General features: G+C 38.0%; 1 protein-coding gene across 1 annotated transcript; it reads right to left on the bottom strand.

Moving 5' to 3' along the window:
• Positions 1–9129: 9129 nt before the first annotated feature.
• KNG1 (kininogen 1) lies at positions 9130–26233 on the bottom strand. The gene is made up of 11 exons (XM_069864765.1): positions 25873–26233; positions 22913–23023; positions 21891–21975; positions 19359–19531; positions 17524–17631; positions 15341–15422; positions 13626–13792; positions 12061–12165; positions 11022–11111; positions 10218–10371; positions 9130–9893 (listed from the first exon to the last, which is right to left on the bottom strand). Exons 1-11 carry the CDS (start codon positions 26065–26067, stop codon positions 9694–9696), a joined length of 1470 nt encoding a protein of 489 aa, XP_069720866.1. The 5' UTR covers positions 26068–26233; the 3' UTR covers positions 9130–9693.

Below are 26233 nucleotides of genomic sequence, written 5' to 3'. Positions count from 1 at the left end.
CCTGTTCCAGTGCCTAATGACCCTTTCTGTGAAAAATTTTTTCCTAATGTCCAGCCTAAACCTCCCCTGGCGGAGCTTGAGGCCATTCCCTCTTGTCCTGTCCCCTGTCACTTGGGAGAAGAGGCCAGCTCCCTCCTCTCTACAACCTCCTTTCAGGTAGTTGTAGAGAGCAATGAGGTCACCCCTCAGCCTCCTCTTCTCCAGGCTAAACAACCCCAGCTCTCTCAGCCGCTCCTCGTAAGACCTGTTCTCCAGCCCCTTCACCAGCTTTGTTGCTCTTCTCTGGACTCGCTCCAGAGCCTCAACATCCTTCTTGTGGTGAGGGGCCCCGAACTGAACACAGGATTCGAGGAGCGGTCTCACCAGTGCCGAGTACAGAGGGAGAATAACCTCCCTGGACCTGCTGGCCACACTGTTTCTGATACAAGCCAAGATGCCATTGGCCTTCTTGGCCACCTGGGCACACTGCTTTAAGAGATTCTGGTAATTGTTTCTGAGCCTTAAGGAGTTGTTTATTTGCTGTTGTATCCATCATTTATTTGTAGTTCATTCTTCTTATTTATAAGTAGCAATGTCAGGAAAATCCTGATTTCGAAGCAGGCAGATACTATAGTACTTAGTAACCACCCAGTTGCTGGCACTTTTTCTTTGCTTGCAATTTGTCCTCTGTGGCTTATGTTACCATTTCTAAATATATTCTGATACACGCTTTTCCATGGGTTATGAGACTACAAGAGCTTATATGACATTATTCCTTTTATTTTAACAGGAATTTAATAAACAAACCACTGTCTTCATGTGTGTTAATAACGAGTAAAGATTCACTCAAACAATGGCAAGGTACAGTTTCAGAACTTAATTTGGATGTGATATTTTATGTGTCTTAAGCTCAATTTTCTTCTTTTTTACGATTCTGTTCAAGAAAGCTGAGTATCACAAAGATGATTTTACAGTATATTACACAAAAGGAGTTCTCTGTTTTTCTTTACTATTATTCATTTGCATTGGTGACATTCAGCTCTTCTGGAAATACAACTTTGTACATCTGGGAGCAATTAACATTGAAACTGTGTTTGTTAACTCACATCACATCAGAATTGTCTTTGCTAATTTTCTGGGCAAATGAACTCTGTATCTTTATGCAGAAGGAAAGTGAGAAAAGTGTGAACCATAAAGGACTGCTGCCTCAGAGCTGCTGTTGCCATAGAGCTGCTAAGGAGGAAAAATCTGCAGCATGGATTTCTTCTGCTGTTGAAGGTAAGATGAGGGCACAGCAAAGACTGTAGGAGGGGGAGGGGAGGCAGAGGGAGGGAGAAGAGGAAGAAAGTCTGTGTCCTTGCTGTCTAAAAAAGGAATTTCAGCGTTCATGAGCAGAACTGCTGGTGCAGAAGAACAAAGCTATCTCAGTTGTTTAGGGTAGCATGAGTGATGAGCAAGCAAGCGCACTCCCATGCTTTTAGGAGGAAATACTGCAAAGAGAGGAGGGAGAAGAAGAGTGGCTTTATCGTTTAGAAAATACTCATTGCTGCTTCAAGATAGCTGATTTTTGATACTGCTTTAGCGTTAATATTATTCCCCTGGATAATAAACAGCTGTGAAAAAAATCAGTAGGTAGATAAGCAAGTAGAAAAAGTGTTGCTAAAATAATTCAGCATAATCTTGAGCTGATGAATTCTATCTGTATGTATTAAAATGTGTCAGTTTTTATGGTCTAATGTGCAGTGCTGTGAAACCTTTCAGAATGTTTTGTGGTAAGATTGGTCTGTTATCAAATTTTTATCAATGATCTTTCATCTTTTATCTAGGTAGATGTCTTTTAAGTGAAAATGCATGGTAAATAATTGAAAAGTAAATATAAGATACTCAAGATACAGACTACAGAACTAGCAGCAGACATGCTTTCTGTAAAATCTCTTTAATGGGGTGAGCTTTGTAGACCAAGACCCTTCAAGATCATTGCAGAATTATCTGCAAAACGCTCATCCAAAAGATGCTGCTGCTGTTTCTACGTCGGTCTAGCATGTTACATATGGCAGGTTTTTACTGTCCTTCCCCTGCTCCTCCTCTCAATCTTTTGGCTCTGAGACAGCTGAACCCACATGCCCTGCACAGCAAACGCAACGCACCTGCCGTGTTTGCATAGCAGGGCCTTGAAGAAAATGAAACAACCTTTAGAGGCACTGATAACACTGTCTTAGCTATGTTGATACTGCTTAACTATCTAGTTGCTGTAGTATTGAGTGTGCTTGGATAGAACAAGACTTCCTTGCATCTGTTTTTTTCTTTCATCACCGGTTTTGCAGTTCATCACCTGTGTTTGGCTATTTCTCCTGGAGTCTGTTTGAAGACTGTGTCAATTTCTGCTATAGCAGCCTGGTAGCTTCATCAAGAATCAGCAATTCAGGCTGTAAATAAATAGAACTGTATTACAGATTCAGATTTTTTTAGTGTCGCAGTCTGTCACCATGAAATTGTTATTCTCTGAGTATAGAGTTTAGTTCATACATGTCATTTCCCAGTTGTGAATGACGCTGAGTGAGGTATATTGATCATGAATGCATCATTTGCCATTTTAAAGATATCGCACAAGGAAGTGGATTTTTTTTTTTATTTTTAGTATTTTTACTAGTCAGAATAATTCTGTTATTCAGACTAACTTTTTTTGGACGCACTAGCTGCAGAGAGTTTTTCTGCAGTTGTCAGAACCATTCATACAGGTGGACAAGGTGCTCAGGGGCATGGTTTAGTGGCTGATAGGAATAGTTGGACTTGACGATCCTGGAGGTCAATTCCAACCTTGTGATTCTCTGATTCTTTTTGTTTACTGTAGTCCCCAATGCAGTCAGTGGTTGATGACATCCTGTTAAGGTTTGCATGGGTCCCTTTGAGCCAGCACACATAAAAATCAAGTCTCAATCCATGACTGAGGCAAACCCTGGCAATACAAGTTTCTGTGATTTAGTTCAATGTCAGCAAGGGGTTTCGTCACTATCTGCTATAAACAATTGTTAATATCTTGCTGGAGTGAATAATTGTGTTAGGACTGAGTTCCACAGAGCATTAGCTGCTGCATTTCAAAGGAGTTGACTCAACTTGTGGAATAAAACTAGTTTGCATTCTTCAGAGACAGATATGGGGTGATTATTGAAACAAGTATGACTGTATAATAAACACATCTGTGTAAAGAAACAGTTCAATAAGGAATAGATGGTCCCTATGCAGACTAGAATTTAGTAGCCTTAGATAAAAGTTTAGTGGAAGCTTGGTGTTGCAGTCATAGATCAATTTAATGTAGTTCCTTGTAGACAAAACCAGGTAGCCTGAAATACAATGTTGCCAAGCAAAGGTTATTCTCTTTAAGTTTGTGTACAGCATGTGTATTCATTGGTTACAATTGATGGTGGCTAGTATGTATTTATCGTGAAAAGGAGACCTACTGTAGTGCTAATACAGAAATGTCTTGGCCAATGAACTGTGTCCAGTGTATGAAGTGGAGTTCATTATAAGTTTCATCCCAACGCTGTTGCTGTGCTAGATAGTCACCTACAACCAACCGATCTACTGACTTCAGTGAAAGCTTCAGTAGTGTCTTAGCTGCCTTATGGTGGAAAAGTAACTTAATCTGAAGATAAACTACAAAAAGCTGTTTGTAAATCTGCCCTTACTTTTTTACGGAACTCTGAAGAAAGAGGAGATGTTGTAGCTTATGAGTTTTTTTTCCCCGCTTCTTCCATCTAGCCTGGATTGTGAGGGTGGTCAAGAAAATAAGGGAAAACATTGCCTGGAACACCCCAATCTCTGTATTTAGGCCAGGGAAAAAAAACTATTAAGCCACTAGTGTTGGTGTGGTTAATGCCAGCACCTGCACCAGTTCCCCAAAATCCCAAAATATAAGACCTATTTTGAAGGTTAGTGCTGCCCATTTCTCTACTTGCAAGGAGCTGTTGCACTGTTCGATGTCCATCTCGGCCTCTTTCAACTAATACCAGGTTCTTTCACTTTAGGCTTTGGCTGAGTGCTCTAAGGCCTGATTTTTTGAAATGCTGAGTACCCACAATGCTACTTAAAGTTAATAGGAGCACAGGCTTCTCAGCACAATTTAAAATCAGGCCTCTGTGCTCAACAAGATTTTAGTTTAGCGTTCTCAAGACTGCTTACATTCAGTCTGAATTCTATGTAACATCTGTAAATGATTTTTTTTTTACAAAGCATATTGCCAATACTTGATCGATTCCTGGGATGTTGAAGTATGTCCCATTATATCTTTTGATTTTTATTAATTTTTTCTATTCTCTTAGTTAATATACAGCTAGTGTAGAACAGCTGGCACATATGAATGAAGAGAATTCAGCTGCAATAGATTTACTTCTCTGTGATGTTTTATGGCAATAATTTTTTTTTATATTGGGTTGAATGGCAAGGAGTTAACTTCTTCTGACGTGCTTAAGGGTTAGAATAAGACATAAGCAAATATTCCTTTACTGTTTTATCTTTACTTGTCTTTGGTGGCTTTTTCATGGTACTGAACTGTAGTGTTTTGGGCATGTAAGTCAAGGTCCTTTTTTAAACATGCTATAGCTCCCCCTGTTCTGTTGATGTGCATTATGTTCCCCCCTTGAAATCAATAATCCTCCATTCTTGTCTACTCCAACTTTTATAGTAATCTAAGATTCAGTTAAAGATATATCCTCCTTGGATAAAAGGTACATCCTTTTTCATTTCCTGCCTTAATCAGTTTCACTTGTTTACTCCGTTGTTTTTTTTGCTCACAATTGTGAACCAAGAGGTCTGTTAGGGCTCCTGTAATAAGTACATCCAGTGGAAGACAGAAAGTCATCCACTGAATTCATACAGTGACTTCTCTTCAGCCTTAAAACAAATACACTTCTTTGGCATGAGTCTGGATTCTATGGGGAATTCTGATTCTCTGTGACTCACTTTGGACTGAAGCAGCAAGGTAAGTAGTTTGCTTATGTGCAGCTAGTAGTTCAGCGCCTGATTTTCAACTCGCAGATCAGCACTATCAGTATTCGTGGCTGAAAAGAATCACAATCAGTTGTATAATCCTTGTTACTCCAAGAGTTACGAGTTACTGCTTTGGAGCTTATGTTTGGGTTTTCACTAAGCAGCAGATTGAAACCAGTTCAGGAACAGCAGGAATATTAGTATTCATTGTAGCAAGATGCCTTACCCAATTAGGAAAACCTTCACTCTTCCCTCCTTAAAGCAGCATTCCTCTTATTTTAGAACACAGTAGAAACATTATGTTATTAATTACATTTTACCAAATGAACTCCTCTTCAAATTTAATTAAAACTGTGAAAGCTGAATTATCCTGATGTAATCTTGTAAACACAGCAGAATTAGAAGTTATGGTGAGTTGCTGGTCACAGAATTGAAAATCTCTGTCCCTACTGGGTTTTTTTGAAGAATATTTGAGGAATTTGTACATTGGGTTTGATTCAGCTCTGTCTATATGACAACGGCCATGCAGCATTGTCATTTCTAATTATGTATCCACTTAGACCCCTTTTACCCTCAAAGGTGATATTCCTGAATTGGGAGCAATTATCTGGCTGGCTGAGAGACCTGAGAAAACACGGAAAGAAATGGGTTCTTACATCTTATCAAATGCCAATGTTCATTGTTAATTATCCCTATTTTCTGTGGTCAGATGCCTGCCTATCTCTCCCCCATGGCTAGTTACACTGTGTGAACATAGCATGAGAGGATGATTGGAATTGCTGAGTGTGATTAAAAGGTCATGTCTGAATTATAGCAGAAATCCAATAGGCCAGACATAGCAAAGCTGGGAAATTTTTCATACATCAGTTAAAATACATATTTTAGTCTCATTGTCTCAGATGGAAAAAATGAGAGAGAGCAAGTTAAATCCAGAAATCTGCAGTATGGCCATCAGGTGGCTCTGGGTCTCAGCAGTATTTTAATTCAGACATATTTTTATACCCCAGGCTCCTAATTCCGATTATCTGTATCGGTGAGAATGCAATTTTTCTGGTGCAGGACTAGCTATTGTGTTTTACATTCATGAAATTACACTTGGAGCTTTGTTTATATACCTTTCTCATAATTCGTAACTGGCAAACTTTCTGTGCTCTATTGATGTATATTTAAAACAGATTGCACAGATGTGGTGTTTTTATCTGCAGTGTTACTAACCCAGAATAAAAGCTGAATGTTAAGCCTATTAAATGTTTCCTGACAATCATAAAACCCTAATTTGGAGATCATAAAAAACCTGTGGCAAAAAAATCTGCCATCTGCTGGCCAAGGAGAAATGTACTTGACGTGCTCTGGACAGAGCCTTTGGCGCGGTTCCAGCAGCAGGAGAAAGCAGCAGATTTTCAGAGCTCTTCAGCAGTAGATCTGAAACAAGCCTGGCCAGTAGCTTTCTGACAGCATATTTTTTCATCAGAAAGTGCTGTTTTATTATAATTAAAATTTTCTGTGGGAACACATCAAGGAGAAATTGAAATGTTCCGTTCTAAAAATAGCAGAACATTCTGTTTTGAAATTTTTTTGACTGGAACACTTTAATTTTTATTCCAGAATGATTTTTGTAAAGTAATTATTTTTTTGCATTATAAAAACAAGAAGTCAGAATTGTTATCTTTGTATTAAACATTAATGAAACCTCACATCATCACTATAGCACAGGGTGAATTCAAGGCAGCCGAGAATCTAGAAATCTCAGGTTTTGTTACCCTGCTGTGACCAATTAGTGTATGTCTCGCTACTTGTGGTCACATATGTATGTTCTGTAGGGAGAATATGTCAAAGGTGTGACTATCTTCATTCAGATGAGGGAGATCAGGGACAGAAAGAAATCTTTAATTTACTTGGTTCTGTATCTTCATTTTTTAAATGTAATTTTGCTTGAATTACTTATATGGCTACAGTAATTTAAAGAAAAACTGTTTTGAGCTTATACTCCTTTTAAGGAGTATGCAAAGAATTCCCAGTTTTAGCCAAAATCACACCAACCAAGATTCAGAAAAAAGAAAAGAGGGAAACAATTAAAGGTAACTCTCAAGGCTTTGCTTTGCCTGTCTTTGTAAGTTTAGTATTTGTTATGTGCTAAGAAGAAAAGATAGACTTTGCATTTTACCCTGCAAGGAAGGGAATGAAAGAAAAAAGTACAGGATTTGATCAGTGATGGACCCAGGATTTACTGTTTAAATATCTTCCCTTAAAATGTGACTCCAGCTGATTTGCATGATTTCTTCAAGACTGGTAACTGTTTTCAGAAAGAAAGACAGTGCTTCTAATTGCATATCACCAGTCATGACAGATAATTATCTATCTATCTAAGTAATAAATACCTATATGTCATCCAACTACGCTGTGTTAACAAAATGTTTAGATGCACATAACCAGGCTGAATTTGTACTCACAAGGGCATTTTCAAATTTGGGCTTCAAGACTTTAAAGATATCATTTTAATGCAGATTTTAATGCAATTAATAAAATATGAAGAAAAAGAAATTGCACGTACAATATCACAGTGATTCTCTCTCAGTGTGGATTATGAGATGAGCTGAGTTCTTTAGACCAGGGTGCAATCACCTGCCATGGGAGCTAGGAAAGTAACAGAGTGCAGAAGGTTGTTTACATCTGTAGGAACCAGGCCCTGGAGAGGGGAAGTGTGTCTGTGCTCTCAGGGAATGTTTAGACTCAGGAAGTATGGATTCCACTCTGTGATGTGTGGGAGACTGTCCTGTCAGGATTGGAGATGCTCTCCTGCACAGGCTTTCTGCTTTAGGAACTGGCAGTGGGTAAGAAGTTTTAAAGTTCATTTCATAATTTGCCTTTTTTCCTGGACACCTATTTTGCGCTTTTTAAAGGTCTTGAATGGCATAGAAACAGAGGAAAAGAGGCAAAAAGAATTCAAGGCACCAAGATGGATTGTGGGTTAGTTGCAATATCATGCCATTAAATTTAAAGGCCAGGGATATAATTTGCTGCTGAAATTCAGCTTTGCGCTGTCATAAGTTATTATTTCAGAGCAGAAGCTGAAATGGCCAGAGAGGGGAAAATGTACAAGCAGAAGTATAACTGGACTTCAGTATTTCATACTGATACCCTGAGAATTCCACTGCTAAGCACTATTTCAGAGTCTGACCGGAGTAACACTGCAGTGAACAGATGTTAAGATCTCCCATATTCAGACCATTAGATTTTTCCATTTCTCCTGCAGCATTGTAAATCAAAAGCAAAAGGCACCGTTACATGCTATGAGATAGTCTTGTTGGACTTTCCTTCCAAACACAAAATATTTCTTTGTTGCTGGTTTGTGGGTTTTTCTTTCATAGAATCATAGAATAGTTTGTGTTGGAAGGGACCTTAAAGCCCATCCAGCTCCAACCCCCCTGCCAAGGGCAGTGACGCCTCCCACTAGATCAGGCTGCCCAAGGCCCATCCAACCTGGCCTTGAACACCTCCAGGAATGGGGCAGCCACAGCTTCCCTGGGCAATCTGTGCCACTGCCTCGCCACTCTCACAGTGAAGAAATTCTTTCTTATGTCTAGTCTAAATCTGCCCCTCTCCAGTTTATACCTATTGCCCCTCATCCTATCACTACAAGCCTTTGTAAACAGACCCTCCCCAGCTTTCTTGTAGCCTCTTCAGGTACTGGAAGGTCACAATAAGGTCTCCTCAAAGCCTTCTCTTCTCCAGACTGAACAACCCCAAATGTCTTAGCCTGTTCTCATATAGGAGGTGCTCCAGCCCTCTGATCATCCTTGTAGCCCTCCTCTGGACCCATTCCAACAGCTCAGCATCATTCTAACGTTGAGGATTCCAGAATGGACACAATATTCCAGATGAGGTCTCACAAGAGAGGAATTAGAGGGGCAGAATCCCCTCCCTCGACCTGCTGGCCATACTTCTTTTGATGCAGCCCAGGATAGGGTTGGACTTCAGGGCTGCGAGCACACATTGCCCACTCATATCAAGCTTCTCATCAACCAGCAACCTGAAGTCATCTTCCGCAGGGCTGCTCTCACTATTCAGCTGTATGAGTTATTGGCTTCATGCAGAGGGTAAACATATTTTAATTTGCCAGAAATATTTGGTCCTGTTTAGCTACTCAACCTTTGGTAGATATTCAGAAAAGAAAATTCAGTTCAGTCTTTAGTGACGCACAACCTGATAGTGGAAGAAGGCAGACAAATTTTAGGTAGCCCAAGTATTTGCAATTTTGTCGTCTGATCTGTAATATTTGTGCATTTTTGCCACATGAAACTCTGTCAATCACAGTGCCGTTACTATGTAGTTAACAATACTTACAGGGAACGATAAAACTGCTTTATTTAGGATTCTCTCGGCTGCCCCTGTTACTTCATTCAACAGAACAGCCTGCTAGTGACAGACTGGTAGTAATAGTAATTTGTTTAAAGAAACTGACAGGTAAAACAGGTTCCTTTGTTTTATTTTATTCTTTAAATGATTCTGAATCATTGGTGCCATTGCGTGATTTACATCTTTGCAAATATATGCAAATACAGAGTATTGCCATATGGTCTCAGGTCCCCAAAGTACTGGTGATCTACTTGAGCATCTTAGCTAACAGAACAGGAGCTTTTGCTTCTTAACATTTTATAAATTTAAAAGGACACTATTTTTATTGTTTTTCTATGTATAATTTTTGAAAAGGATACTACAATATTTGAGTTATATTAAAGCATCTGAGAGGTCAAAGTCTTTGTTTTGGGAAGGTGTTGAGTTTTCTGTTGCTGGATTGACGTTTTCTTCTGTGGAAGGCAAGAGATCCTCATTTGTGAATTCTCTGGAAAAGCTAGAGGGATCTGGAAGGCCCATAATTTGTTTCCATGGTTTTCCAGGACATGTTGAGGGTGGAAGTTCTGCACGATCTGGGAACCCATTAGATAAAGAAGTATCAGAAAGAATAAGTGCTTCTGCAGGTGTTCTATTTTCCTTTCTTGAAACCCCTGGATTAAGTGGCTCTGATGCTCTTTCATCACTGGATAATGGGAAGGTTTCATTTTGATTAAAAACCCTTTCATTAGACTCCTCAGAAGATTTGAGGTTTGGATGTTTATGTTTACCATTTTTACTGTGTTTTTTATGCCCACACCTATGCCCAGTTCTGTGCCCACAACCAATTTCATGCCTATGTCTTTTGTCAGACTCATGATCCTTTTTATATCCGTGCCTGTGTTTATGCTCAAATTCACCTTCACTTCCTGGTTCCTGTCCACCGTCTTTTCTTGTTTCTTTGCCCGGCCTTTGGCTTTCTTTTTCATCAGAGCATAAAATTTCATCTGGCTGTTGTAGTGCAACAAAGCTTCGGAAAGGTGTGAATCCAGGAGGCCTTCGTAGTAATATAGTCTACAGAACATTGTGATAATAGCAATATTTATTAACAAGAACAAGAATAATAGCTTCAGATTTGGAAAATTCAGAGGTTGGCTCATAGTAGTAGTACATGAGACATTTAGCAAAAAGATGTTATCAGATATTTAAAGTGAAGTAAATAATAAACTTTTCTATCTATGATAATCTTGGAAACGTAAACATCATCCCAAATAACTCTGAAGTATTTTAGCAGTTATATGTTAAAAGAACAATTTATGTATCACTTAAATTCTGACAGTTTAATGTGGGAATTATACTATAGAGAGGAAAAAGTGTACTGATTTTAATTTCTGAACAATACAGTTGATTTCTAGGACTATATGTCCCTGCCCTTGTTAGTATAGAACACTCTGACGTATGAAACCAGTTTATGCTAAAGGGTAACACATCTCTGAGTCTTCTCAATGTCAGGATATACAAAAAATCTGGGTTGTTTTATTATATAAAATATAACCACTCAGTTTTTGTTCCTTGATTTGACATGTGCATTTCATAAGACTGCTTAAAAATGTTCCTTTATTTTTGGTACAAAATATGGGATAATTTGGAATGGATAAAGAAATTAATGATTGCCTTTTTTCTGTGTTCTCCCTATGTTGTTTAGTAATGAGGAGGAATCATACCATTGACCGTTCTATAGAGCAGTTAACTTGAGGAGTGATTTTATTCTCCCATGGGATCACATGAATACGTGCTTCACATGGCAATGCTGCCTGTTGACAAAAAAAAATTGACACATTAAAACAATGAAACATCAGACACAAAGGAAGAGAGTTGTGCATGAAAAAATAATGATTTTGTAATAATACTTTAAAATAGAAATATACTCAGAATTTTACCCAAATACTTATAAAATCCATCTTAGTGATGGAGAAAGACTTATGTATTGGAATATGCTTTTTGAGGTTATAGTAAACTTATGAGAAGACTGTAATTCAACTTTGGATTAGAGTTTTGATCTTGAAAAATTGGATTTGTCATCTCCAGCACTTTTGAAGCACTAACTATTTAATCTTCCCAGTATCATTTGTTGATGGTATTTCTCCTACTAAAAACTGGGAAATGGAGATAAGAGAAAAAGGCAATATTTTTTCTATTTGGTATCTGCTACACTAACAGATTTTACAAGCTCACAGGTAAGTACTGTTCATATAGTGGGAAAAGAGAGGGGAGATCCAGCCTTTCTTTCCCAGCCAGCTTCCTTGCCAATGGTTTCTAGCCCTATCAGCATCACTTTCTGGTGTATGGAGCACATTTTCCCAGCATCAGCAGTGTGTGCTCCAAAATTATCATTCCTTTGCACACCAGTAACACTCCAGTCTCACGTTTTCCTTAGCTGCAAGCCTATAGAGTCAGGAGTATTGCAGCTATTTTATTTCACAGCAGCCTCCTCCCCTCCTTTCATTATTATTGGAGAAAGTTCCTCTTGCTTTGCAGTGAGCACTGATCCTGCAGCTGGAGTGACTTAGTCTAAGCTTCACGTTTTACTGTCATTGTCACTGTCTTGGGCTGCAAACAGTGAAAGGTGTGTTCCTTGTTGAAACAAAAATGTACTGAAAGGGATAACAGAACTCGCTATGTGATTTTACGTGTTTACAATTTCTGGTGCAAATGCGTTTGTCCATTCGGAACGTTACTGTTGGCAACATCATCATTACTTACACTGTCTGACATGGCACAGTCTTCATTAAGCTTGTCAAACTCTGTCTTTGAGCAGTTTGTCTTCCGGATTTTAAATGTTAAGTGGTAGTTTTGTCCTGCAACCGTCTGAAAAATAATTAAGAAGACTTTGTGTAATAAAGGCATTTTATTGCAAAGGGTTCACAAGAAAGATGTTTTCTTACAAGCTTCTATTACTTATATTCTACAGGTCTTGACCACTGGGATAACATGTTAAGAACATTATTAATATATTTTACAGTAAGTCTATCTGCTTCTAATCAACTTACTTATTTACTCTGGTTCCTATTCTGAAAAATTCCAGCATTGAAATTGAAGGAAACAGAAAGGTCAGAATAATATCAGAACCACAGTTTTAGCTTTGTTTTATTGGATGCCTGTAGTAATTTCATTAATAACAAATGAAATCATTAGAGACACCACTGTAGAGAGCCAAAAATGATGCAAGAAAAGTGGAATGTCAGTAAAATAAAGTGTGTCATGACCAGGCTCAGTTGAAAATGAGCATATTTGCCAAATGCATTAAGGAGAGAAACTGCATGGGTTCAAGAATGTGCCAGGTACGAGTCTCTTACTGTTTTTTACAAAGCCAAAGGTAATGTATCTTGCTTTGGAGACAGGAGGCAAAACATGAAATTCTGTCTCTCTTAAATCTATTTAAAAAATGTATGCCTGCTAATATCAATCATGATATGAAAAATGAGAAAGAAGAAAAATGTTTGAAAGAAAAAAAGGGTTAAGAAAAGAAAAAGCACAGATCTTAGTAAGATAACATGAGCTATTAGAAAAAATTCTCATGTACTTTTAGTGCTTTCTCCAGTGGTGTCTCTCATGCTTCGGAGAAGTTGCTGACAAAGTATTTTCTGAACTACTCCACTGCCTTCTTTTAAATTCTGCCCTAAACTCAGTGTTGACATGTTGAGGCATTAAACAAGGCAAGTGCAAATGCTGACCAGTATTATCGTTGTGATTCCTTGTTCTTATTTTCTCTTTATCTAGCTTTATTTATCTGTATATCTGAAGTTATGCACGGCTGTTCTTTTGTGAACTTAGCTGCTGTATTATTAGCAGCAGAATCAGCATATAAATTAACAGATTTCTAAGTGAAATTGGGAAGCCCCATTTCTTGGTGTTTACAGCTACTGCAGAGTGGACAGTGCCTAAAATAACATACAGAGTACTGTTGTGGCAGCTCAAGTGGGTAGTTTTTACTTCTGTACTTTAAAAGTCTAAGGTGTGTTACAAAGGCTGTAAGGAGTGGAGTAGATATACAGAAATTGGATACCCCAAGCCAACCTTCATCTCATCCTTTGAAAATCAGGTTGTTTTAAGAAAAATTAAAAAAAAATTAAGATGTGGGAGATTTTTAAATAACTTATGAATGCAAGCCAAGATGGATAAAGTTTTGCAAAAAAAATTGCATGGATATTTCAGCTATCACATGTATCAACACTTAGAGAAAAAAAAATATTTCAAATCTGAATGCAAACTTTAGCTCAGACCAATAACACTGCCTTGTGTATTCCTCATCTCTGGTATATCCCAACCTGAACTGTCGCTGTCTCTATTTCTCCACCTTTATAGTAGAAATCATCATTGCTCTCCGAATTATACTTCTCCATAGAAACCTTCAGTAGTTCCTTCAGTTCTGGACTGTCTTTTGGGATAATCTTCAAACAACCAGTGAGAATGGCAGGATTTACTGTTTCTTCAACTGAAAGAAACCAACAGATTTCAGATGTAAGGAACAAAAGATTCGGCAGAGATATAGGCTGGGGAAAAAACACTTATAAATCCCTGCCTTCTGGAACACTTTGTATTTGAGTCTATCCAAAATATCTTTGAGTTTTATATCATCAGCATTATCATATCTTGGTTATCTAAAAGAGCACTGCCTCAGCACCTACTCGTGCACTGTACACTTAACAACAGTTTCTCAGAGAAACAAGAATTTTGTGTACTACTTATGTGTAGCTAGCAAATAAAGAGAGTGAATATCTACACATATGCGAGGACCCAAATCAGGTGAAATGAAGTACGTGTTACTGGCCATGAATGAGTGTGTTGAAGAATCTACATATAATTTCTTGAAGAAAAACAAGCCTGAATGGGTGAGAATGCAGCACTTACTCCATGGAGTAGCGCTGTACTCCCTGTTCTAAAGATCTTGAGCTGTCATAATCTATGTCCAAATAGACAGCTGGAGAAAAGAAATAACAATAAGAAAGCCATTTGGGATTTGACTGTTATAAATTCTAAGTAATTAATTTACTAGGGTTAAAGGGGTGAAGGGGCTGGAGAACAGGCCTTATGAGGAATGGCTGAGAGAGCTGGGGTTGTTTAGCCTGGAGAAGAGGAGGCTGAGGGGAGACCTCATTGCTCTCTACAACTACCTGAAAGGAGGTTGTAGAGAGGAGGGTGATGGCCTCTTCTCCCAAGTGACAGGGGAAAGGACAAGAGGGAATGGCCTAAAGCTCCACCAGGGGAGATTTAGGCTGGACGTTAGGAAAAAATTTTTCACAGAAAGAGTCATTGGGCACTGGAACAGGCTGCCCAGGGAGGTGGTTGATTCACCTTCCCTGGAGGTGTTTAAGGGACGGGTGGACGAGGTGCTAAGGGGCATGGTTTAGTGTTTGATAGGAATGGTTGGACTCGATGATCCGGTGGGTCTCTTCCAACCTGGTTATTCTATGATTCTATGATTGAAAAATAAACCGCTAATATATCAAATGTAAAAATAGCTGTGCAATATGAAATGATCAATAAGAGTATCAGTAGGTGAATTACCCATTTTGGACAAAATCTTGAAGTCTCTAGCTCCTTTGCCTTTCAAAAGGATATGTTGGAGCTCTTTGGAAACTTAGAAGTCATAACTTATTTAAAAAAACATGATAGTGATTCACTTGTGATTGTGAAGGAATTAATTTTTGCAGGACAGTTATACTCTTTGCATTTGTATCTGTTAATCTTCAAATGAGAGTCAGCAAGCAGCTCCATGTTATAGAAATAGGGCAGTATACAAATGATGAAATGTACATTTCAGCTGTGTGTGAAATACTTCTAGGAAGCTAAAAGAATCTGTGGTAATTTTTTGTTATGAAGCAGCCTTATTATGGCCACAGAAGAGTTACATTCTCTAGTTATTATCTGTTTTCATTTCTTGCATTTTTATTTTGTCTTCTTCTTCTTTTTTTTTTTTTACAGTTGTAAAAAACTACTGACAATTGCTGAACTTCTGAAATTGATTGTGCTTATTACATACCTGGAAGCTTGCACTGGCTTTGAATATCTACAATCTTCTCCAGAAGATTTTCAAATGCTTTGGCCTCACATTTAGCTACACGCTGGAGTGAAAAAACCAAAACATCTCCTTATTATTTAGAAATAATTAACAAGCTCACATCCTAATACCTTCATGGTAACAGAATAAGTCAAGCACACTACTAATAATTCCTTCCTTCCTTCCTTCCTTCCTTCCTTCCTTCCTTCCTTCGGGAGCAACAAGCCTGACAGACAGTCTGTAGAGTCTATAAATGATCAGGGTTCAAAAGGACAACTCAGAGAAAATAAAACCATAAAAGAGAAGCTAAGTGAACTGTTTATATGTTTTCACTACAGAAAGAGATGGGGAACTTTACAAACCAGAATAGTTTTTTATGGAGAACTCACTGGAATGTCTGTCTCAAACTGTAAAGACCAATAAGATCATACAATTAACAAATCAAACATTACTGAGTTTCTTGTATTTACTCAGGTGTCCTAAAGAAGCCATGGTAGGTGAATTGCTTAAAATTGCCTTGATATCTTAGGGCTGAAGAAAGCAGGTGTTGATCCTCTTCTTTTTAAAAAAATGTTATAGACCCATAAAACTGATGGCTGTACCATTCAAGTGATTAGAAAAGGTAATAAGGAAAGAAATGGGGTGCATGAACACATTGGGACTGGGGGTTTCGTTGTAAACAGAAGTTGGATTTTGCAGATTTGTCAAAGTTCTTCGAAAACATCAACAAAAGTGGGTAAAGTTGATAAAATATACAGTGATTTCAAAAAAGTACTGCCCTTTATCAAAGACTTTAAAGGAAACCAGTCAGCTGTAGAATAAGAAACCTGTTAAAAATCAGGATCAAGATCTTAGGGCTATGACAGATACTTGAAAGTGTCACCCATCAAAATGTCTGCTTAGCAGTGTTTTAGAAAAAATAATGCAAAAATAATGTCAAGGCTGCTCATTCAAGGTTAGAACGGGTGATACTACGCCCTGAATACAGGGTACAATTCTGGTCACCCCATTTCAAAATGAATAGTACAGAGCTGAATAAAGGTATGAAATGACTTCCAAGGAATTCAGTCATTCCAAGGTATGGAATATTCTTGGAATATCATATTTTTAGAATATCTGTCAATGAGCTATTAACAGGGCTGCTTAACAGTTGAGGAGATACATGATAAAGATCCACTCCCACAAACAAAAGCAGTATGTGAATGAAGTAGCACTCCTGCATTATGCGACTGGACAGAAATCGTCGCCTCTCCGTGACAGGTTGGAAAACACAGACTAAGCAGGTTAAGTAACTCGCTTAAGGTTTAAGGGCAAGTGTGGGTAATGAAGAGATTTGCTTCAGCTAGTGTGATTCTCACACTCCTGTTGTTTACCACAGTGTAGTCATTCTTTGGTTTTTTGACCAATGCTTCTGAAACATTCTTGAGACATCCAAGGAGTAATTTTCAAAAAGGAGAGGCTCTTGAGCGTAACACTCAACAGTGCAACTTCCACAACAGCTGAAACAGATGAGTCAGAACTCTGGTGGTTCCTCCCTTCCCATTTACCACCATTATTCATTATGACTCTAGCTTGTATTTGCAGACACATTTGCCTGATCCTATGGTGAGCTGGTTCAAGGAGGCTGATTGAAACAGCAGCCCCCTGGTTCTGGTACAGTTAATTCTATTCCAGGTAAAGAAGCAGAGGAAGTACCTGCTTTTGCAGGACTATTTACCTAGAGCATGTATGTTTATTAACAATTTCTTTTGAAGCTCTCTTATTTGGTCTGTGGCAGAGGTTAAGTAAGAATTCGACTAGTTATTTTTCTCAGGAAAAATGTTTTAAGCTGGAAAAATGGTCCTAATTATAATTATTGTTTTTTGGTTTATACCTGAGCAACTCCTTGAATATCTGTATAGGAACTACCCAAAAGATTTATTATTTGGGTGAAACTGGTTAGATTCCATAAAGTAATCTGTCAAAATTTCAGTGATCATCTTAGTCACTGATTCAGGAGAAGGCGTGGATGTTCTAGTTGCATAAACACACAGTTACCTATAAGCCTGGATTTAAATTTCGTTCACAAAATGAAGCAAGACTATAAGCATTTTCCTAAGTCACATCTCAATGATTATTTGTTAATACAATATTTTCTTGATAAACAGATTTTGAAGATTACTTACACCATTAGAAATTACTTTGCACTCTGGAGTTAAATCTTGAAATTGGTCTTTGGAGCAATTGGTCTCCTTGATATCATATCTAATTATGTAATTCCATCCAGCTACCACCTGGAACAGATATTTAGGAAATACATTATGTGAACCAATACAAACTTGGAAGTTAAACTATTAAATGTGATTAGCAAAGAAAACAAAACTACTTTTCTAGTGCATTCCATCCATCAAATCACTTTGCAATCATTGAGCCGTGGAGTATTCATGGATAGCAAAAAAAAAAAAAAAAGTCTTGTAAGTGTGATACAGAAAGTAAACTAAGTCATGCAATATTGTAAGTCCACTTCGTATTTGGATTCCACTTCCCTGGCAAGCCTGAGCCTCATAATGCTTGGTTTCTTGCAGTTTTCTCCCAAGTATCTGTTACTTATTACTCCCAGTGACAGGAATGTGGTCTAGACAGATGACCATACTAATACAGCTTGGCAAGTCCTGTGTTCCTGACCGTGGGATATATTTAAGCAGTATCTGAATAATGTAACTTTATACTGCTGGCATCATTTGTTATTGAGTGTCCTGCATTAATCATTTACCTATAATTACCTAATTTACCTGTCTGGGGCTTTACCTTCCCCTGTCTGCTGTTTTGTCCAGATTTGTGACCCTTCTTTTCATTTTCTCTCCAGGAAGCCCTACAGTTTTCCTCACTGTGACTACTGCTTCTCACCCATGAAATCTCTCTGTGTCAGTGTTGGGTCAGGTAGCATTGAATGAAAAAGGGGAAATCAGAATCAAATACAGGAACTTTCCATCCCAGATCAATTAAAGGAGAGGGCTCTGACTTGTCTCTTTTGGCCAGAAGTGACATGATGGTTCTCTTTCCAGTTTCTGTATTGCAGTCTGTCTGTGACATTTTGTCATGTGGCTTAAATGTTGTGCCAGCTTGTCTCTCAGCTAAGAGGATCATTGTCATCAGTAAATAGAAAGTAGACAGTTTGAATTAAATCATGGGTCAGCTTGACATGAGACCAGAAGATGCTTTTTGGCTAAGTAAATACATACACATTCAAAGAAAAAGGGCCTGTATTTGGTGTTGAGTTATATACCAGTTAAAAATCAAATAAGAAATTTTACTTTCTAGTAATGTCACACTAATCCATACAAGAGCCTTTCACACAGAAATAATTGTTGCATGGAATACAAGATGACATGGAATTTCTGTGACCTGAGCAGTCATTTCTTGTAAAGCAGGTATTCCCATGTGCAGAAATCTTTCACCAAGTGACATGCTGGCTTTTTGTTTTTCTTTTCCATTTTGCCTATATGGGGCTTACTCATCCTATAGCATATAGCAGCAGCTGACATATGGGTCTTATTGCATTGCAAAAACATAGATGCCTACTGCTGTTTGAGAGGCTGTAGAGTGTTTGAGACATCTGTGCAGGCTGGCGGTTTTGGCACAGAACCTAGTAGAGATCTGCTCCTGCTGGAGTTTCACTGAGAGGCCAAGTGGAATATCCGAGAGCATCTGTGATGACACAAGATGCCTGTGTCAGCACTGAATGCAAATAAACTGGTGCTAAACACTGGTTAAATGCAACTGCAGATAAAGGAAAAAAATGTTTATTAGCAGTTTGTAAAGCTGACAGCTCTGAAAATCCACTAGGTAACTGTTTATGATTCCTTATAAACGAAGGCAATTATTTACAGGGTCTAGTATGCTTTCATTATGAAATATGAAACACCTTAAGATCAGAAACATGTACATAGAACAACAGAGGTGCCTTGCTTGTTTGTTTGGGTTTTTTTTTATAAAATTTAGAGAAAAATCATGCACAAACCTGTCTTTTAGCTTCTTTTACTTCCACGAGCTTAAAAAGGACGGATTCAGCACTGTGCCTGTTAAACTTTTCTATGGCTTTTTTCAGAATGTCTGACACTTCTAAGCCATCACTCGATATAGGATGGAAGCATCCAAGACATGGAGCCTTAGAAAGACTTATTTTTGGTGTAGCTGGAAAAGAAGCAAATCAAAATATATAGGGCTTCATGTGAAACAGCCTTAGGTTTTAATTTTTCACATCTGGGAATGAGAGGAAAGTTTCAATGAGTAAGAACTTCTAATTGGAGTCATCACCAAACCCCATATTTCAGTTTCAGGGCCTGCAAAGACATTCACTGTATAGAAACATGCTTTGGTTTGTAGTGCTAGGGGCCATCCGTGACATTAGGACCCAGGTACGGTTTCAGCAGTGAACTTAATTCAGAGAAGTGAGTTCAGGAGTCATTGAATCTCTGAAAAACCTTGCATGTAGTTTTGACACCACTGAGGAAGGGTCATCCCTCATTCAGTCAGGGAAGAGCCAGTGGAGGCTACAACTAAGATATTCTTCAGATTCTTCAAAGCTCGCCCACTGTGAACAGCTGCTTACAGTCCTCACCATGTTTCAGGATGGGGACTTTGACAGGAGTATTTTGGCTCACCCGTATGAGCTGCTCTAACTGTGAGCTCCTTAGGGATGGTAGTGGAACTATTCTACTGCTGTGCTGTTTGAACTCCCTCTGCTAGTCGTTGTGGCTGCCAGTTACCTCTTGGTGGTACCTTCAGGCTTAACCAACCGGATTGGCTGTGGATAGACAAGCTTGACGGGGATGCTCAAACTTCTGTTTTCTTCTACTAATCCTATTAACTCTCTTTCCTTTCTAGTAATCATGGATTGGATTTTCATAAATTAATTTTATAGTTCAGTACATAAATTAATTTCATGATTCAGTGAGCCTGAGAATGAAAGTGGGACAATATGTGGTCTCTGTGGAATTGAAGTAAAATTTGTGCCTGATCCTCAGCTGGCATAAACTGGCTTTAATGGAGTTACGCCAACTTGCACCAGCCAGGAAACCAGTCCAGGGTCAATATGATCAAACAGTTCTACTGAACTGTGTAGTACCTAGCATGGTGCAAAATCGCTCCCCAGTTAGGGTCTATTGTTTCAACTCTTTCTGTTTCAGTCCTTTGGATTTGATTTGGTTCCTCTGTGTATGTGGAATATCTCAGCATAAGCATTTTCTGTATACATATTACAGAAAAATGTGACCATGTCTTCAGGGAGTGAGATGATAAAACAACACAACACTCAGTTCTAAGTTGACTTTCCATAAAGTGCTGAACAAATGTGTATTCTTTTTTTCAGAGTTACTATAACTTGGTAATAAGAGATGAGCTTCTTAGGCTGAATAAATGATTCACTAAATTTACGGTTTGGGTCTTTTTTTGGTTTTTTTTTGTTTTTTTTTTAGCTTTCTGAGCAAAGATTCAAATACGAATTTCCCATACGCTCTGGGGCATTCACACAATTTTACTGGCCGCTAGATGTCAACATTGCCCTACGAATACGTCTAAACTAAGCGGCGTTTATTCAGCAGGAGAGCATGGAGTTCACGTTTATTGCAGTTCCTAGAAGGACACTGGCTGGAGGTATAGCCATTTAAGCTTTAAACAAGATAACTAGGAATAAAATCCGAAGATAAGTTGCCAAACATCTCAGGACTCGTGGTAAATATTTCTGTAGTTAATATGCACTTAATTGCACTGTAGTTAATATCCTCCCTGCTACCAGTTAGATGGATATTTTTGAAACTAGCTTGGGTATGTCTTCCATAAACTCCAGGTGTAGGCACATGGAGGTCTCAGTTGCAAAGCTTTAAAACAATGCAATACCTTTCTAATAAAGGAAATTACTATGTGAACATAATAATCATATATGAACATCTTATAGGCTGTAGTACAGCTTATTCCTCAGATCTAAAAGATATCACAGTCTTATGTATTTACATCACTGCTAGATTTTTATTTTGTAGATGAAATTTTTTTTGCTCTTTTATGTTTGGGGGTAAGTATGTGTCTTGATAAACTTTAACAGAAATAATAGTAATTTTTACTTTGGAGACCATTAAGGTATAATTTTGTCATATAACTTTTTTTCTAATACTTTCTGGCACAATTTTATACTTGAATAAGTAGGAACAGAAAATTAAAGTGTAACGAGTTGTATCTAGTCTCTTAAGTTACTGATATGCTTTTGGTCTTAAGCAATTTTTTTTTAACTTGGTATTATTCCAGTGTTTGAAGAAACTGCAAACACATGTGCCAGCTTTCACCACCTTAGAGAGAAACTGTCAGTGCTTTCCCTACTTTATGTGTATAATAGCAAAGTGAAATTTTATCTTTAACAAGTAGTTGCTTAAGGAAGATTATTATAAATGTTTGAATACAATATTAAGGATTTTCCTACCTTTAAAATTACCTGGGAGTCTCAGTATTATATTTTCCCCACATGTATGTGTCAACATACATATTAAATGCTGTTATGTACCTGGAAAAATTTTGCAGTCTTGGGAGACATTACTTGTCTTTTCAGCATCGTTCATGTAAACTCGAGCTGTGCATTCTCCTTTTTTCTGCAAGAACATACGACCACATTTGTATTAAACTTGCTGAAGAAAAACACAGTGCTGTATGTTCCTGTGGCTATTGAACAAAGCTGACAGTTTCAAGTTGAGTTTAGGGAACAAGTTCAGGTGTACATTTGTAATAATGCCCAATTTGCTATTTTGTTACTGGAAAAGGAATGGTTTTGTTGATTTTGAGTCGAGTAGGTGATGAACTGAGCAGATAATTTGAAAGACTGCTTTGTACCATGATTGAAGCCTATTTATTAACTATAATATTTACAGTCAGAATAACAGAAATGAACATGAATAAAGTCTGTATAAATTGTGTATTTCCTATCCGACAGTACAAGATATGCAGCAATGACAATGGCATTACACATTGATTCAAATGATACTATCTCCATCACTTTGCATTGCCTACTGTGTGAAATAACAGTCACTGCCACTAGAAACGTGCAGTGTTCCTGCACGCTGTATGTACCTCCTCTGGCTGCTCTCTAGAAGCATGAGCCAGACATACTTTGCACTGCTAAGAATCCGCTGGTAAAATTTCTGCCATAGTAGATTCCACGTCAGTATTTTTTGGTGCAGATATGAAGTCAACTTGGTTATGCAAGATTCCATTATGTATAATTAATAAGAAGTTTTACAGCCTTCACACTCACAGTGTATCTTAAGTCGACTTTTTTGTGAACCTTCATTTTGAAGTGATAAATTGTTCCCTTCTGCACATACTCAGGATTATAGTGATAAACTCACAATTATAATGGTCAACTACAGAGTGGTAAACATTTCTGTACTGTACTTTACTCCTGTAAGGTCTCAAAAGAAACACAGCTAAAACACTTAAATTCTCTACTGTATTTTTCCCCAGGCAACTACAGTCCTGGTCATTATGCTAATGCTTCTGTAGAGAGGACTTTTAAAGAGGACAGGTACTTACTGCTTCTGCAGGTACTTTGTAATCACAGTCTTGCCAGAGTTTGTTTTCCTCAATGGTGCAAATAGTTTCTTGTATTCGATATTTCACGTAGAATTGTGCGTCAGGACCTGCCTGGATAAAAATAACACACATGTCATCGTTTGCATAGTAATAAATCAAGTGAAAAGATAAAAGCGTCAAAAGGTAAATACTATCCATTGGTTACCTTATATTTTATAGTATGGTTTCAGATTAGCTGCTGGTCTCCATGCAAGGTCTTCGAAATCTTGGTAGTTTAATAATTAACTTATCTAATTATATTACTGAGCTCTTACCTACAATTACAATATGTTGACACAATAGATATGATATGCTCAACTACCTTCATTTCAACTTGTGGTACCAAGGGTTTTAAGATCAGAAAGAAGTGGTTAGGTTTTATGCTCATATTCAAGTGTACTCCAAATAAGCAAATTTGGGTTGCTGCTTCGATAGCATAATTACTAGCTTGAACTGTTCTCCTGTCCGACTCCCTCACTCTCACTCTTGGCCTTCTCCCAGATCTGTCTGCTTTCCTTCTGTACAACTTTACAGGAAGCCCAGAAGCAGCAGCCAGTAGCCCCCAGGCAGCCTGGCAGTGCCCAAACTGGTGACAGGGTACTTAAGCTGCTTTGCCTACTGAAGGAAGGGGTCGAGAAGGGCGTATGCTCTGGAGGCAGCCTTTGGCAGTGCCTGCTGTTTTCCTGTAGGCATTAGGCTGAGCTACTCATGAGGGCAGCCTCAGGAATGCTGTAAGGTGAAATGCAGACAAAGAATTAAGCAAAGTTTGGCCTGGCCAGTGGGAATGTTTCTGATGCTGGTAAATCAGTAGAGGGCATTTTCTCCTTGCCATAAACTGAAAAGCGGGCCTGTGCCTATAGGTAACATTAACACACTGCGAGGTTTGCGTTTCATCCTTCAGAGGCGATACAAAGCCAGAAGTTGCTGACCTTTTGCAGCCACTAAAAATGCTCTGCCAATGTGCCTTTTCAAATATCAGTTGCTGTACTTCAGTACTGGTTATCCTCAAACGATACTGCTGGGGGAATTAAATGGTAATTGTTGCCTTAGTGGTACCAAGAAATTGAGGCTGAGCTGATGTGGGTGGAATAGACTGTACTTACACTGGTGTAGGTGAAAGCAGAATTATATATTGTGTTCTCTCAGTTCCTGTTGTGAGTTGCTGCAACTACAAAGAGGTGTAGAGGTACCTGATATAATGGCTGCAGGCTGTAAAACAGGATGAAAAGGCCTCTGAAAAGATAATAGACTTAATCCTCAGCAGGTATAAATCAACACTTATGGAGCTGCATCAGATTATACTACCTGGATTTGAACTACAGAAGAGCCAAATTCTGTCCTCCGCTATAGTGTTCTAAACCTGCAATAAATCAGCTTAGTGAGTAAATGAAATGTGTGAGAAAAGACCTTTTTTCTGTATGTTATTTGTTGTCAGTTGATTGCATTATTGTTATTATGAACAGCTATGCCTTTAACTGGGGCAGGTTCAGTCTTTCACCAGTCAGCTTTTATATTTTATTACCTTATCAATAATGGATGTATGTGAATATGTAATAGCCAGTATTTAATTAATGCGTTCAAAATTGTAAGACTCGTGATGAGTAAAATCTATACTCTTTTCAGAAAAAGAATGGAGAATATTGGGTAGTCTCTATTGCAGATTCCTTTTCTCTGTTTTTTTTTACTTAACATCATAGTCAGATCAATGATTCAAAGTAACAATTGATTTCCACCTCAGATCATTTAAGAAAAGGAAAGATGGATATCTAGAGAAGGAAAGATGAATAATAATTAAAAGAAATATGTATTCTTTAAAATTAGAACATTGTTCAAGATAAAATACTGAAACTAATATATTTCCCTTGGGAACACTCAGCAAAATGAAGGTGGTGTTACAGATCTGACGTGAAGATATCTGAATTTTGGCTATTCATTTGTTTAAAGTTAGTTGTGTAAAGGGTTTTGCAGATTTTAGTCTTTGTCACTATGTGCTAAAATCTCCACAGTTTGAAAACAGAAAAAACAGAGAGTAGGTGCCAGGAGATGTGGGTGGTTTGCTTTAAAGTGTTTAGCAATCTATGTCTCTTTTCTGAGGTCAATTTCTATCTAGGTGAAAGTGTCTTGTGATTTTGGAGTGCAAAACATTGTCTCTGACGCTGGGTATCTTGTGTTTTACATCTGAAAATCCAATCCAGTAGAAAAAATGCTAATGTTGTTTTCAAGTAAAGTAATGCTTGTCATTATTATGGTAATATCATCTTTGTATGCCTCTCAGAAGTAAATACTCTTTTGTTACCTTACCTATACAGAAGGATTCCAGGCAAAGGATCATGTTTCATTCTTTTTCTTCCATAATTTTAGCTGTCACCCTGTTTGACTAAAATACCACCAAGTGCTTTTAGATAGATCTGTGACTCAGGACTAGTGTCAATCAAAGAATTCACAAGCAATTTACTCAGGGTATTGCCAAATTCTATCAGGTCATTTTCTCTCATGTTTGGTACCAGCTCTTCCCAAGTCAAGAGAATATTTAGAGTTTTCAGTAAGTGCATTTTTGCCATTGGTCTGAAAATCTTACTGACGATGGAGAGGGGTAGAATTCCTAACAGGGAAAGGAAAAATACTGAGTGGACTACTAAAACAAATTGTACCAGTGATAGAAATTTTCTGTTCTTTAGTCCTTGCATCAATAAGCAATTCACCAGCACACTTAGTTCCATATGTAAGAACACAGTATACATCCCTGCCTGTCATGGTAATGAGCATCTTACTGTGCAAGCCATTTCTTTGATTTTTTTCAAAACGTTTTTGGAAGGCACTTTGCCGTTGTGCTTGCTCTGTTATGAACGAGATGGAGATAATCTGATTCAGGGCACATAAACAATTCCAACATTATTTTTTTTAAAAAAAAGGCTACTTACAGTTCTCTTGGCTTCCATCACCATGTATAGAGCAAATTGATTACCAGTTTCTCTGTCTCCATTGTATTTCTTCAATGCTGCGTCGACAGCTTTAAAAACATCAGGGTCATCACAGTCTGAAAACTCAAATGGAAGAGGGGTGGCTCTGATAGAGAAAAAACTACAGCAGAGCAATAGTACAATGAAAGGTTTCATAATTAGACAAAAAAAAAAAAGAAAAAAAAAAAAGGCTCCCTGAATTAGAAGGTTCTTTAAAAGCAAAATGGAAAAGGAATGCCTGACAAGGTTTTAGTCAACTCTTCTGTTTTTCAGGAGCAGTAGCTAAGTAAACAGAATGAGTAGGTTGCTGGGGTTGGTTGGT

This window comes from Phaenicophaeus curvirostris, chromosome 10, assembly GCF_032191515.1.
Source record: "Phaenicophaeus curvirostris isolate KB17595 chromosome 10, BPBGC_Pcur_1.0, whole genome shotgun sequence".
NCBI lineage: Eukaryota > Metazoa > Chordata > Aves > Cuculiformes > Cuculidae > Phaenicophaeus > Phaenicophaeus curvirostris.
This window is presented reverse-complemented; position numbering and strand designations above follow the sequence as displayed.

Bases quoted from the DNA above. Each gene is read 5' to 3' on its own strand.
- KNG1 (XM_069864765.1), bottom strand. From the start codon at position 26,067: ATGAAACCTTTCATTGTACTATTGCTCTGCTGTAGTTTTTTCTCTATC. The intron at 23,024-25,872 runs GTAAGTAGCCTT...ATTTTTATCCAG, and splicing joins TGATGGAAGCCAAGAGAACT to GCAGGTCCTGACGCACAATT. The intron at 17,632-19,358 runs GTTTGTGCATGA...TATCTGTTCCAG, and splicing joins TAAAAGAAGCTAAAAGACAG to GTGGTAGCTGGATGGAATTA.